This window comes from Sebastes umbrosus, chromosome 7, assembly GCF_015220745.1.
Source record: "Sebastes umbrosus isolate fSebUmb1 chromosome 7, fSebUmb1.pri, whole genome shotgun sequence".
Classification (NCBI taxonomy): Eukaryota; Metazoa; Chordata; class Actinopteri; order Perciformes; family Sebastidae; genus Sebastes; species Sebastes umbrosus.
Window position 1 is genome coordinate 35,008,133 of NC_051275.1, and position 15,000 is coordinate 35,023,132.

Below are 15,000 nucleotides of genomic sequence, written 5' to 3' on the forward strand. Positions count from 1 at the left end.
TGGTGGTAAAATGTCTCTGATGAATATGAGGACATTTACTCATTTCATTTATTCATATCCATTTTTTATGAGTTTTATTTCTACATGTATTTATGTTGTTTCCACATTTAAATAAATGCAGAAAAAATATCTTACTAAATTAATACATAAGTATATATATATATATATATAGAGAGAGAGAGAGAGAGAGAGAGAGAGAGAGAGAGAGAGAGAGAGAGTATGTAAAGTTAAAGTGACAATATCTGTAAGATAAGTACAGAAATTAGTAATATATATATATATATATATATATATATATATATATATAAATAGATAATTAGAAGTAAAACAAAATAAGAATATAATAAAAAAAATATATTTTATTTTTATTTATTTATCTAATTGATATTTTTTTTTATTAATCATGCTTGTTTATTTATTTAATTCATATTTATTTCATATTTATTTCAGGTTGCCTTTTTGTTTCAGTCCACTAAACTAATAAATGTGGAAACAAGTAAATATTATTATTATTATAACTACTACTACTACTACTAATGATAATAATAATAATAATAATAATAATAATAATAATAATAATAATAACAATAACAATAACAATAACAATAATAATAATGATAATAATCACAATTATAATTATAACAATAATAATAATAACAATGATAATAATAATTATGATAATAATAATAATAATAATAGTATTATTATTAATAATAATAATAATAATAATAACCATTTTTTTTTATTAATAATAACATTTAAAACACGTAAAATAAACATACAGTATCAAGTCACAGTATACAACATACACGTAAATAAGTAGAGATAAAACTAGTAGTCCAGTTCCAGTCTCATACTCCGGTCCGGGGTTTCTCCCTCACCTTGCCTCCCTGATCTGATCTGATCTGATCCTGATCCAGAGATCCAGTCCGGGGTTCACCGCTCAGCCGCCGCCTCACGACAGGAAGTTGGGATGAAAACAAGAACTATACCGGAAACAGAACTGATCCTCAGAATGGAGTAAAACATAAACACAGAGATAGTTATATAGTTATATAGTTATATAGTTATATAGTTATATAGTTATATATATACAGATATAGTGGTTGTTTCTGAGCCGTCAGAGGATGATGAACACGGCGAGGAGCGGAGACATCATCCACCTGAATGTCGGCGGGAAGAGGTGAGGAGGAAAGAGATGCTGATGATGTTGGAGCTGTTAGAGGAGAGATAACCGGGCTAACTGTAGCTAGCTGCTTTCCTGTGTGGTATTAGTACTTGTACCACCACAGTAGATGCATAAACCTTCCCAGGAGCAGACAGTCTCCTGGTTGTGTAATGTTGAGCCCCCCCGCTTCCATTATCGGACAGAGTGCCTCCTGCACATTATTCCATTCTGAAGATGACTTTACACGAGGACAAAACACTATTTGGAATATCATCAAACATATAAACGTGTTTATCTAATATGTGTGAGAATTAAATACAGTATATACGGCTAGCTTCACGTAGTAGCCACCTTTGTTTCATCTGATTCCATTATCGGACACGTCACCAGAGTTCAGACTTCACTCAAGTTAAAGTACTAATACCACACTGAGAATACTCCACTACAAGTTAAAGTACTAATACCACACTGAGAATACTCCACTACAAGTTAAAGTACTAATACCACACTGAGAATACTCCACTACAAGTTAAAGTACTAATACCACACTGAGAATACTCCACTACAAGTTAAAGTACTAATACCACACTGAGAATACTCCACTACAAGTTAAAGTACTAATACCACACTGAGAATACTCCACTACAAGTTAAAGTACTAATACCACACTGAGAATACTCCACTACAAGTTAAAGTACTAATACCACACTGAGAATACTCCACTACAAGTTAAAGTACTAATACCACACTGAGAATACTCCACTACAAGTTAAAGTACTAATACCACACTGAAAATACTCCACTACAAGTTAAAGTACTAATACCACACTGAGAATACTCCACTACAAGTTAAAGTACTAATACCACACTGAGAATACTCCACTACAAGTTAAAGTACTAATACCACACTGAGAATACTCCACTACAAGTTAAAGTACTAATACCACACTGAGAATACTCCACTACAAGTTAAAGTACTAATACCACACTGAGAATACTCCACTACAAGTTAAAGTACTAATACCACACTGAGAATACTCCACTACAAGTTAAAGTACTAATACCACACTGAGAATACTCCACTACAAGTTAAAGTACTAATACCACACTGAAAATACTCCACTATAAAGTACTGCATTCAATACCTTCCTGAAGTAAAAGTACTAGGTTTAAGTACTATATAAATACTGTGAAAGTATCAAAACGCTAAACCCGTGTAGAAATACACATTCAGAAACTCAGCTTTTGAAACAAGCTGTCAGGAATTCTGTAACTATACAATACTTGTAAACATTCTAAATGTGACCTAGTTTAATTCCAGTGTATGTGAATGACATCAGCTGACAGGAAGTAAACATGGACCCAAACTGTTGCCTAGCAACGCAATTCCACTGAATGTAGTAAGGAGCTGAAGTTAAAGTGATTATGGATATTTTTGCACGTCCTCAGTTAAAAACGATACGTTAACAACAATATAATAAATCTGTAGAAGAAGAAGAGTTAATAAAGTAATGTTGTTGGTTTGTTTACAGGTTCAGCACCTCCCGACAGACGCTGACGTGGGTTCCTGACTCCTTTTTCTCCAGGTGGGTGAGAAACACATGTTAACTAATGCAGCCAATACCAAACTCCATTCAACACTTTGGCAATTTGATGTTGCCTTGACTACAGGCACCAGTGAATTAAAGAGCTACGATAGTCCATCATCTCTGTACAGAGAGCAGAAACCACAGACTGTCTACGGTAGAAACAACAACGTCTCTAGATGACGTCATGTTGAGTGTTGATGGAGCAGCTGCATAGCCTGGCTCTGATCCATCCAGACTCCATTCAGAAAACAAGCATTTTAAAAGTTGTCTGCTTGTCATCATAGTAACAGACCTGACAAAGCATGAATTCAGACTTTTTACTAATCAGCATCATTATGTAGTTATTTCAGCATCATTTTGATCTGTTTATTGACATTAAATCACAGTTTATTTTGGGTTCATACCGCAGTAGAGACGTGTGGCCACTAGATACAGTCAGTGTGATGATGCTGTATGTGAATACAGCTCGCCGCCGGGTGACGTTATGAACCCAGACACGACGGCGTTTGGTTTTCTGACACATCTGGGACTTCACCAACATGTACAAAGCAGCTACAGTGGTTATTTCTTCCATGATTGATGGAGGAAAGAAAAGTTGTTGGTATCTATGGAGACAAACTTCTCCTCCTCTCCAACTTGTGCGAGTAAAGCGAGGCGAAAATTTGCTTCACGCTTGGTCTATATGCCACATTAAAGGTATGTGTGGTTGTCTGTAAACGAAGCAACTCCAGGTGGAGTCGAGTCTGGTGTTCTCAAGAAGATGTTCCTCTGTTGAAGGCAGCTGCCGGTGTATCTGATCAGTAACAGCTGGATGTTTTGTGTTTCAGTCTTCTGAGCGGTCGGATCTCAACTCTGAAGGATGAAACTGGAGCGGTGAGTAGAGCCGCTCTGTTGAACATCATCATCTGTGTTCACACCGGTGTGGTAATAACCGTATGATCTCTGTCACCGTAGATCTTCATCGACAGAGACCCCTCTCTGTTCGCCACCATCCTCAACTTCCTGCGGACCAAAGAGCTGTACCCCCGCTCCATCAACGTGCACATGCTCATGCACGAGGCCGAGTTCTACGGCATCACGCCGCTGGGTGAGACGCACAGAGTCGTGAAGCGACTGAGAGACAGTAGAAACCGGCTGTGTGGCAGTGAAGGATTTTTAACACTTAATTAGAGTCTGTCGTCTAGTCGACTTCACAATGTGTTCTTGTCTTGAATAATGAAAAATAGACTTATAATGATATAAGAGAAGAAAGTTTCCAAACAAGCCGCCATGTTGGTTCCGGTTTGGAAGCTGGGAGCAGCAGCCCACGAGGGAAAGCGTTCGTCCAATCCGGTGTCTAGTGGCAGCCAATCAAGCGTCCAATGCTGGGAAGCGAGGCGATCCCTCACGATACAAAACGCCACTGTGGACATGTACCATTTCTGTCGGGACGTCGTGAGGCGTCCCAGATGTGTCGTCGGTTGTCGTCTAATTAGACACTCTACACGAAAATAAAACGACTGGTTGTCTCTCATGAAACTCATCTATCGTTCCCGATCAGAGCCGACACCCTCCGACGGCGGTGTCGGGCTGTAATCAGGCCGATATCACGTAGTCTGAACCGGTCGTAACACTCAAACGATTTTGTTGACTGATCGATTAGTTGATTTAATAAAGAAATCTGTCAGTTTCTCCACAAAAAAAATCACACAAAAGCACCACTTTAAATCTGGTATTTACCGGAGATGTGCTCACAAGGTCACAACTATATTGGATGTAGTTAATGTTTAACTGTGTGCTGTCGTGTTCTAATGAAAGAACTGTTTGTGTTTTGTTAACAGTGCGGAAGCTGCAGCTGTGTGACGAGCTGGACCGATCCTCCTGTGGAAACGTGCTGTTCAACGGCTACCTGCCTCCACCAGGTACACCACCCGGTCATCACAGCACACCTCATCCACACCTCATAAACTATATGATTTTATATATATATATATATATATATATATATATATGCATACTAGGGCTGGGACGATACACCTACTTCCTGATCAGTATTGTGATTCGATATTTAGATTTAGATTTTGATTGTTGTTAACTTCTTTAACAATAGTAAAATCTCTCAAACTATTGTACCTGACCTGTAAAGTTTATATGTGAACCTTAAATGAATCAGTTATTTTCTAGACTGGATGATACTTCCATTTATTGATCCGTTTTTCGGCTGCTTAGCCAGGTCGTTGTCATGTTTATTGATCAATGATTCACATTATTAGGAATTATTGTTAAATACTGCTGCAAAAAATGTGATATAAATGTCAATAAATTCATCCACTAAATAATAATCAAAATATTATAATAATGAATAAATAATAATAATCATTTAAAAAAGTAAATAATTCTGGTTTTCATTATGATTCTTTATACTTATGCTGGTGAAACGTGTATTAAATGTCATTCTATGTGGTGTTAAATAATCTTAGAATATTTATATTTAACGTTGTAGAAACCCTTAGTTTCCATGGCAACTGAGGTCTGACTTATTTAAGCTTTTCTGGAAAAACAAACCCGGTCCGTCTCCTGAACTGAGACGCATCTTATACCGTGTGCTCACTTCCTGTCCCATGTCGTCATCCCAGTGTACCCGGCGAAGCGCCGCAACCGTCACAGCGTGGCGGGATCGCAGTTCATGGCGGGCCGAGTCGCGCCTGCAGAGAGAGCGCCGGTCAGACGCAGCAACACCATGCCCCCCAACCTGGGGAACTCTGGGATACTGGGCAGGGCCAGCACGGAGGAGAGGACGCCGGGAGGTAACCACACACACACAACGGTGGTTATTAAGGGACGGGTTGAGACCAGTACAGTGTTATCTAATGTGTGTGTGTGTGTGTGTAGGTCAGTTATCAGATACCGGCCTGGTTCGGATCATCTGTGGTCATCACAACTGGATCGCTGTGGCCTACGCACAGTTTGTCGTCTGCTACAGGTAAACGCTTCACTACAGAAACACTGACTCTAAAGGGTTAAACTCAGAGATATTAAGTATTAATATACAGTATTAAAATACAGATTCATTAACTAACTACCATACAGGGATAGATGTGGTGTTTTGAAGTGGGTTAGACACTATTTAGAACGTTTTCACCTCTTAACGTCGCCGTCAGACGGCCCTTTCTGACGGGGAACTGAAGCCGTTATCTAAGCTGTCTTCAAAGCCACCAGACTCCATTGAAAACCTGGTAATTTGACCTCTCAGAACACGGGAGCTGCTTCTCTACCGCTGCCTCCATCGGTTAGTTTGTTTGTGTTATTGTGTGTTTTAAACTCACATATTGTGTGAGGTAAAATCAATGTTTTTTTAGTGGAGTCTGGTGGCTTTGAAGAGAGCGTAGTTCCCCGTCAGAAAGGGCGGTCTGACAGCGAGGTAAAGCGGTGAAAATATTCTAAATATAGCGTACATTTAAACTGACTGATGTTTTTAAGGTGTCTAAAATGCGTTTAGCTGCTGCCCCCGTCCACAGCTGTACGTTGCTTTGCTTACAGCTGTTATTTCAATATGTTTTAATTAGCTTCTCTATTTATTTACCTGTTTATTAATTCCCCTAGATCATATCATATAATTTAATCTTCCACTTCATTTTCCCTTTTATTTATTTATTTATTATTTATTTATTTATTTGATCAACATTAAAAAATATCTATTTTTGCATGTTTTATGCATTTGAACATGTACAGATTCCTTATTAAATTGCAGAAATAAATAAATACATACCAGTTAATGATGAATAAATACAGATAAAAATAAATTTAAAATAAATACAAAATAAATACAAAAATAAATATATATATTTAAAAGTGAATTAAATTAAATGTTAATAAGAATAAAGAAAGAAAAAGAGAAAATTTAATAGAAGAGTAGAAAGGGGAATTAATACACAGGTAAATAAATAAAGAATACTTATATCACATTTTATTAATCAATTATTGCCTACATTTATTTTTTATATTATTTTTGGTACATTTAATGGCACATTAATTAATTTATTTGGCAGGTTCCATCCTCCATACTAACCAGGACCATAGTGCTGTTACATATATTTAGATTTATTCTTTTAATTTAAATGTTATTTATTTCTGTTATTCTCTTCTACTTCTTTATCAACATCGTCTGTCTCTCTCTCAGGGTGAAGGAGTCCACTGGGTGGCAGCAGGTCTTCACCTCTCCTCGTCTGGATTGGGTGATCGACAGAGTGGCGCTTAACGCCAAGGTGATGGCCGGCTCGCTGGGAGACAACGACAAGATGGTGGCCGTCGCCTCGGGGACGGAGATCATCCTCTGGGCCATCTGCCCCGACGGCAACGGGAACGAAATCGGTACGACTTTCCTCTCAGTAATCAAATTCTTCATCAGGAGAAATGATCATTTTAACAACCTTTATGTTTCCCAAAACCTTCGTAACTTCAGATGAAATGAAAGGAGAGCCTTCCAGCTGTTGGTAGGAGAATAAACACATCTCAATAATCTGCAGGAGGAGACGGGATCGTCTCAGATTGTGAGACGCTGGTTTGCGTCACATCACATCTTCCCCCGTTCGCTCAGTCCTTCCTGGTTGTGTTGATGTTTAAAAGTCTAATAAAGATTTAAAGGCACCCAGAAGAATGACCTGAAACACGGAGGCTTCAGAGTTAAAGGAAGAACACCTGGGTTAGAAGAGATCTCATTTATATATACACTGATTTATCTGGTGGAGCGTCCCTAGAGCAGACTGGTTTATTCCACATAACCTCGACGTCTTTGACTTTACAATTTCCCTGAAGGATAAACACCTTGTGTCTGACATCGTCTCTCTCCTCCTGCAGGCGTCTTCAGTCTCAACGTGCCGGTGGAGGCCCTCTTCTTTGTTGGTAACCAGCTGATCGCCACCAGCCACACGGGGAAGGTCGGGGTTTGGAACGCCGTCACCAAACACTGGCAGGTCGGAGGAGACATCTGACTCACATCATTATTATTATATTGAGCAGTCCATAAACATGTTTAAATTTACTCCATAAACTTGTATTTAAAACGGAAGACAGCCAATCAGAGTGAGGCGTTGTCATGACAGCAGTCGTAGGAGGGGGGGTGGGGGGGGGATTTCCTCTTACTTTTGCTAATCGGCCTAAAGCATTAATCACTGGTGGATCCAGAAAACGCTAAACAATCCCTCGGTGTGTTGATGGGTACTCAGGTAAACGAGTTACAGTCGACTTCCTCCACTGAGCTCACTTCTTAAATGTCATGTAGATGAGACAGCAGGTTGGTCATCAGGTCGGGGATTAGAGAAGCCAGTGAATGTTTTTTTAATATTCTTGAGTCATGTCATGGAGACGAGCCGAGCCAGAGCCCTCGCTGCTGAGAGGAAGCCTCCACAGGCTGCACAGGCTCTCATCCGGGCGCTGCCGGCAGGCTCCAAACTTTATTACATTTATTTAGTTTTATGATTCAAGATTCAAGATGTTTATTGGCACGTCGGTTGTACAGGTACAAACGTGTGAAATACTTTTTTCTGGGAAGCTCCATTAAAATAATAAATTATATTACATTTACATTACAATTATAAAAGGAAATACTTTATACAAGGGCATATTAATTATTATTATTATTTTATTATTTTATATTATTTTATATTTTATTTTATATTATTTTTTAATTATTATAATATTATTATTATATTATTTTTATATTATTTTTTTATTATTATAATATTATTATTATTATTATGTTCTCTCTGTGTGTGTTTGAGCTCAGTTTCTGCAGCGTCAGTGTTGGTAAACCAAACTATATAAAATGAGGAAGATCGGCAGCTTCTAGTTTTTCAGTAATCACGATTGTCACAATTGTAATAAATTGCTTGGAGCAGGTGCCGGTTTGATATATGCCTATTTCACCGTGGGGGCTCCGATGAGAAGCAATGATGACATGAACGCAGAGTATGCTGAACAACTATTCACTGAGGTTGAGCTTAGGATATGGTTTCTGAATACAAGCATTAAAACAGAGAGGAAATTAAATATACAGCCAATAGTGTGATAACACATATTAATCATGCTGTCAATGAACATTACCGTCACTATAGGCGGGTCACTTTGAGTCATCTCTAACAGAATGTAAAGACATGATTCCCTTCAATGCAATTTAACAACACACTGCAATACAAACCAGTTGTGTGGTCAAAGGTGCAAAGAAACTTACTTCTCTCATGCACGCATACCATGACTCGACTGAAAATGAAACTGCTACAGCGCCTGCAACACGACTAAGGACCCAGAGAAGACCCAGCAGCGTTATAGGCTGCCCTAACTCTGCCTGACTGGGGAATTTAGTACATTTATTGTGTGATGTTCTCCGTCCTCAGAATCAGGACGTGGTTCCCATCAGCAGCTACGACACCGCCGGCTCCTTCCTCATCCTCGGCTGCAACAACGGATCCATCTACTACATCGGTAAGTCACACGCACGCACATACACACACGCACACACACACACACACACAGGCACACACACACCTGCTGGTAATCTGTGTGTGAACCACTACAGGTGTGTTTGAACAGTTTGTTTGTTTATCAGATGTGCAGAAGTTTCCTCTGAGGATGAAGGATAACGACCTGCTGGTGACGGAGCTGTACAGAGACCCGACTGAAGACGCCATCACTGCCCTCAGTGTCTACCTCACTCCCAAAACCAGTACGGAACTACAATACATCTATAATACTTCTGATACTACTGCTAGTACTACTGATACTGATACTACTGCTAGTACTATTGATACTGGGTGTCACACTACAGTACTTTAGAACTTGTTAAGTTGAACCTGAACCGTTGTGGTTGTGTGATCAGGTGACAGCGGGAACTGGATCGAGATTGCGTACGGGACCAGCTCCGGGAGCGTCCGAGTCATCGTTCAGCATCCGGAGACGGTCGGCTCGGGACCGCAGCTCTTCCAGACCTTCTCCGTGCACCGCAGCCCCGTCACCAAGATCATGCTGTCAGAGAAACACCTCATCTCAGGTACGAGTCTGAGAGACGCCTCGTTTCGTCCGTCGGCGTCCGTCCACTTTGTTTCGTCACGTTGCCGTGTTTCTGAAGTTGTTGGTGTCTGTCGTCCGTCAGTTTGTGCCGACAACAACCACGTGCGGACATGGACGGTGACGCGGTTCAGAGGGATGATCTCCACCCAGCCGGGATCAACGCCGCTCACCTCCTTCAAGGTCCTCAGCCTGGACGACGTGGACGGACACGGAGGCTGCAGCGCCGGGACAGAGATAGGTAATGCAAACGGCCACGGGGGTTAAAGGTCAAAGCTCAAGTTTGTCTCATGGTATCGTCCGAGATTGTGAAAAAGTTCCTGTTAAGGTTAGTTTAGGTGGAGGTCAAAGGGGTCAAAGGTCACAGGGGTCAGGTGAGTGTTTTGTGGTTTCAGGTCCGTACGGAGAGAGAGACGACCAGCAGGTGTTCATCCAGAGAGTCGTACCGGACACCGATAAACTCTACGTCAGGCTGTCGTCCAACGGGAAGAGGTGAGAGAGTGTGTGTGTCTGATGGCGAGGTAAAGAGGCTGTGGACTTTCTGATCTGAACTAACGTGGCGTCCACAGCAGTACATCGCTTAGCTTCCTGCCGGGGAAACGATAACTGCGTCTCCAAACTGGGAGCACGCCGACCGCCATCTAAGTTACTGTATTAATACACTGACTATGAGGATGTATATATATATATGTACTATACATGTAGCAGCGTCATCATGCAGAAACCTACGTCAGGTCACCATGTTTTTAAAAGTAAATCTAAAGAGAGCAGGAGAGGATGAACAGATGTTAAACCAGATGTTGGCTGTGTGTGTATCAGGGTGTGTGAGGTGCGTTCGGTGGACGGCACCTCCATCACGGCCTTCATGGTCCACGAGTGCGAGGGCTCGAGTCGCATCGGCTCTCGGCCCCGCCGCTACCTGTTCAGCGGCCACGGCAACGGCAGCATCCAGATGTGGGACCTGACCACCGCCATGGAGATCGCCGGCAAGGTCGACATCAGAGGTGAGACTCCGACATGTTTGTTTTTTTATTGCGAGCTCTGTGATTGGTCATTGAGTGATGTGGGCTCTCATTGGTTGTCTGGCAGCGCTGGGCGGGCCGACGGAGGAGGAGCTGCTGGAGCTGTTGGACCAGTGTGACCTGGCTCTGACCAGAACACCTGACAGCACACCGAGAGCCTCCACCTGCAGGTACACACCTGCAGCTACCGTGTTCAAGCACTCTGTGTGTTTTAGCTGTTGTTGTTGTTGTTGTTGTTGTTGAGTCATGTGACTTCCTGTCCCTGCAGCCTCCACTCTCAGCTCAGCGACGTCTTCAGGATGGAGCGTCTCCACTCTGCGGCGGGAGGACGAGGAGCCGGAGCGTCGGGTTCGTCCGCTTCGCTGTGCGGCAGCCTCCCCCGACAGGCTCCGCCTCCCGTGTCCCTCGCCAAACCTTCCCGAGACTCCACCCTCTCCGGCCCGCAGCCCCTCGCCATCCCCGCCTACGCCCACAACTCCAGCCCCCGCCCCCTCAGACACGTGGACCGAGACAGAGAGTGGGGGTCTGTGCGCCGGGGGAGCTTCGTGGAGCGCTGCCAGGAGCTCGCCAAGGGTTCAGAGGCGGCAGCGGGCTCTGGGTTTGGTGTCCCGGCGGGGTCAGAGGGCGTCAGGCGGAGCTTAGCGGTGTGCACCGAGTTGGAGGCCAGATTCGGCCTCAGGACCCCGACCACCTTCTCTGTGTCGCCCGGTGCACGCCACTCCCCAGGGACACCTTCATCCCTGTCGTCGTCATCATCGCCGTTATCCTCATCGTCGTTGCACCGCAGGGCCACGCCCACTCCCCCGACAAGCCCCGCCCCCGCAGCCGTGAGCCCGACCCGGTCTCAGGCACCCACCTCACCTCGCCGCAGCGCTTCGACGTCTCCTGCTGATCTCCCAGCTTCCCCTGTGAGCCCGGCAATTCCGGAGAGCCCTGCGGACGCCAGCGCCGCCGCCGCCGCCCCGCCGATCAGCCCCAAACCACACATGAACGAGACCAGCTTCTGATTGGCTGTTCAGACTGAGGCTATGCAGAGTCATGAATGAGACCAGCTTCTGATTGGCTGTTCAGACTGAGGCTATGCAGAGTCATGAATGAGACCAGCTTCTGATTGGCTGTTCAACAGATGAGTGGAGAACTTCCTGTCACAGCAGACAGATGTTTGGATTTCTGTCTCAACAGTTTGAGTGACTAGCCAATCAGCCGTCAAATAGAGCACTGTCGCCATAGTTACCGCACGCTGGTTGGTCGTTTCCGGTCGTGTCTAGAAGGTAACCCACAAGTTGTGAAACTCTACCGAGATGGTTACGGTCAGGATTAATCGTCGGGGCAGCGAGTCTTTTGTGGGTTACTTTCTTGTTTCCTGGCTCCAACATCAGGACTAACTAACTGAAACAGCAGTTTCTAATTCTAATTAATATATATTAATATATTTATATATAGATATTAGGGCTGTCAATAGATTAAAATATTTAATCATGATTAATCGCACATTTTTTTATCTGTTCTAAATGTACCTTAAAGGGAGATTAGTCCAGTATTTAATCCTCTCATCAACATGGGAGTGGGCAAATATGCTGCTTTATGCAAATGTATGTATATATTTATTATTATAAATCAATTAACAACACAGATCAATGACAGATATTGATCCAGAAACCCTCACAGGTACTGCATTTAGCATAAAACAATATGCTCCAATCATAACATGGCAAACTGCAGCCCAACAGGCAACAACAGCTGTCAGTGTGTCAGTGTGCTGACTTGACTATGACTTGCCCCAAACTGCATGTGATGATCATAAAGTGGGCATGTCTGTAAAGGGGAGACTCGTGGGTACCCATAGAACCCATTTACATTCACTGATCTGGAGGTCAGAGGTCAAGGGACCCCTTTGAACATGGACATGACAGTTTTTCCTTGCCAACATTTAGCGTAACTTTGGAGCGTTATTTAACCTCCTTCATGACCAGCTAGTCTGACATGGTTGGTACCGATGGATCCATCAGGTTTTATAGTTTCATATGATACCAGTATCTTCATTCTAGCTTTAAACCTTAAAATCACAAGTTGCGTTAAAGAAATTAGTGGTGTTAAGACAAATTTGCGTTAACGCGTTATTAACGTGTTCACTTTGACAGCCCTAATATATATATATGTATAAATAAATATATATATATATATATAAAGTAAGTCCACCGTCATTATATTATCTGTATATGTGTGAGAGTGTAAAGATCGACAGGTTAGCGACACTTAACCGAGGTGGAGACCAAAGCAGAGCTGAAAGAACATTGGACTCATCATGTCAGTGAATGTAGATTTAACTGCATTAACTTTATCTTTGTTTTTGTAGCTTTTTATAACCAACAAAGAAACAGAAAGTTGAATGTTTAGTTCCTTTCAGCAGGGGAATCTTTTCTAACCGGGAGCTTTTTGTATATCTGCAGTCTGACGAGTCTGTTTAAAGAAACTAAAGTTTGTACAGAAGCTTTATTTTTTTAATTTGTGTGGTTAGTTCAGCAGCTGACTGTAAACTCACTCTGTGACGAACAGAAACGACGGAGCCGAACCTGAACGCCTCACCGTCACAGCCAATCAGGTTCCAGCTCTGTAACACGTGATATCTGACTAAAGAATAACAACACTTTATTTAACGGCTCCATATTTTACTAATAATTTACTGTGAAGAACTTTGTTTTATGGAACTAATAACAGTAAAATATTATTATTTGTATTGTGTATATGTTTCTGTATTTTTGTTCAGTTTGACTTTAAGCCTCTCTGCTGCAGTTAATAGACATTAATTACTCAGTATATTTACTCAAGTACTGCAACTTTGAGGTACTTTAGTATTTCTATTTTCTGTGACACCTCAGAGGGAAACAAATTTTACTTCACTACATTCATCTGACTGTTTTAGGTAATTTACAGATTATTAATATAAAATATAATCAACTAATAAATGATGATGTTATTATTTTATTATTATAAATTAATTAAAAGTAGCTCCACCTTTACCAACACATTAATGTATCAATAATTATTATACAGTAATATAATACATATTATTGTGCATAATAAGTACTTAAGTATATTATGATGCTGATACTTTTGTACTTTTAAGTAACATGTTGCCTGCAGGACTTTTACTTGTAATAGAGTATTTTTACTCTGTGGTATAACTACTTTTAATTAAGTACAATATCAGTAAAGTAATAATATATAAGTAGCAAGTTTTGTAGAAACTTCAATGAACTTTAATGAATTAATCATTTTTAAATCCATCTGTCAATTTTCTCTTCCAGGTTGTGTTTATTCAGTTAATTATATAATTAGGAATTATGGTTTAATCTTTTGGAAAGTACTGAAAATAAATGTGATATAATAATAATTCGTTCTAGGCCATATCGTCCGTACTGGTTTATTTTCATATTTGATAGTGAAACAGGTATTAAAAAAGTTAAATTTAACTTTAGGAATTAGTTTCATTTTACTGGAAAACCAGAAAACTTCAGAGGAAATGATCAGGACTAAATGGACCCGTAAAATGAAGTGTTTGCTGTTCTTTAATGTGATGTGTTATAAATCTCCTCTAACTGGTGTTGAACTGGTTTACATCACTGGTGTGGACGTCTCCTGTCTTATTGTTGAGAGTGACCTCAGAGTTTCTTTAATCGTGTTTTCTTTCAGCATTAAACCTTCATTTTGTTCCTTTTTTAATATTTGTTGTCCGGTCTGTGATGTTCAGGTTTAAAATCATTATTTTTTCTTTGAAATTAAAAGACGACATTGATAATTTAGTTTGTTTTAATGCTGCAAATAACAGTTTATTGTTAACTGACTGTTGTTTTCTCTATAAAGTTTTTTATATGAAACTCAAATGTCTTGAAATAATTTTTTTGCCTGGCCAGCAGTCAAATAAAATATATTTATTTATATACATAGAAGCAGAAACAAAACAATATTCTGGTATTTTTTCATGAAAAATGACAAAACAATTATTTGATTATTAAAATAGTTGCAGATTAATTAATCAATTACTGTTAAAAATTAATGTAGGACTGGAATTTGTGTTTTTTATTTCCAAATAAAAACTTTTGTAATGAATAATAACATTACATTGAACAATTATAAATGTAAAACAGTAATCCTGCTTGTGCTATTTCCAAGTCATTCA

At 40.7% G+C, this 15,000-nt stretch overlaps 1 protein-coding gene across 3 annotated transcripts; it reads left to right on the top strand.

Moving 5' to 3' along the window:
* Positions 1-822: 822 nt before the first annotated feature.
* On the top strand, positions 823-12,356 carry shkbp1 (SH3KBP1 binding protein 1). Of its 3 annotated transcripts, none has more exons than XM_037776465.1 (18): positions 823-1,183; positions 2,701-2,754; positions 3,585-3,630; positions 3,712-3,844; positions 4,578-4,658; positions 5,373-5,543; positions 5,629-5,719; positions 6,917-7,107; positions 7,594-7,709; positions 9,129-9,216; positions 9,341-9,457; positions 9,611-9,781; positions 9,884-10,039; positions 10,194-10,290; positions 10,618-10,802; positions 10,888-10,990; positions 11,089-11,845; positions 11,898-12,356. In XM_037776465.1, the coding sequence occupies exons 1-17, from the start codon at positions 1,128-1,130 to the stop codon at positions 11,825-11,827; spliced, it is 2,595 nt and encodes an 864-aa protein (XP_037632393.1). In that variant the 5' UTR covers positions 823-1,127; the 3' UTR covers positions 11,828-11,845; positions 11,898-12,356. The 3 variants fall into 3 exon arrangements, with proteins under 3 accessions (XP_037632393.1, XP_037632394.1, XP_037632392.1); XM_037776466.1 differs by having other exon boundaries at positions 11,089-11,812; positions 11,917-12,356; XM_037776464.1 differs by having other exon boundaries at positions 11,089-12,356.
* Positions 12,357-15,000: the final 2,644 nt, after the last annotated feature.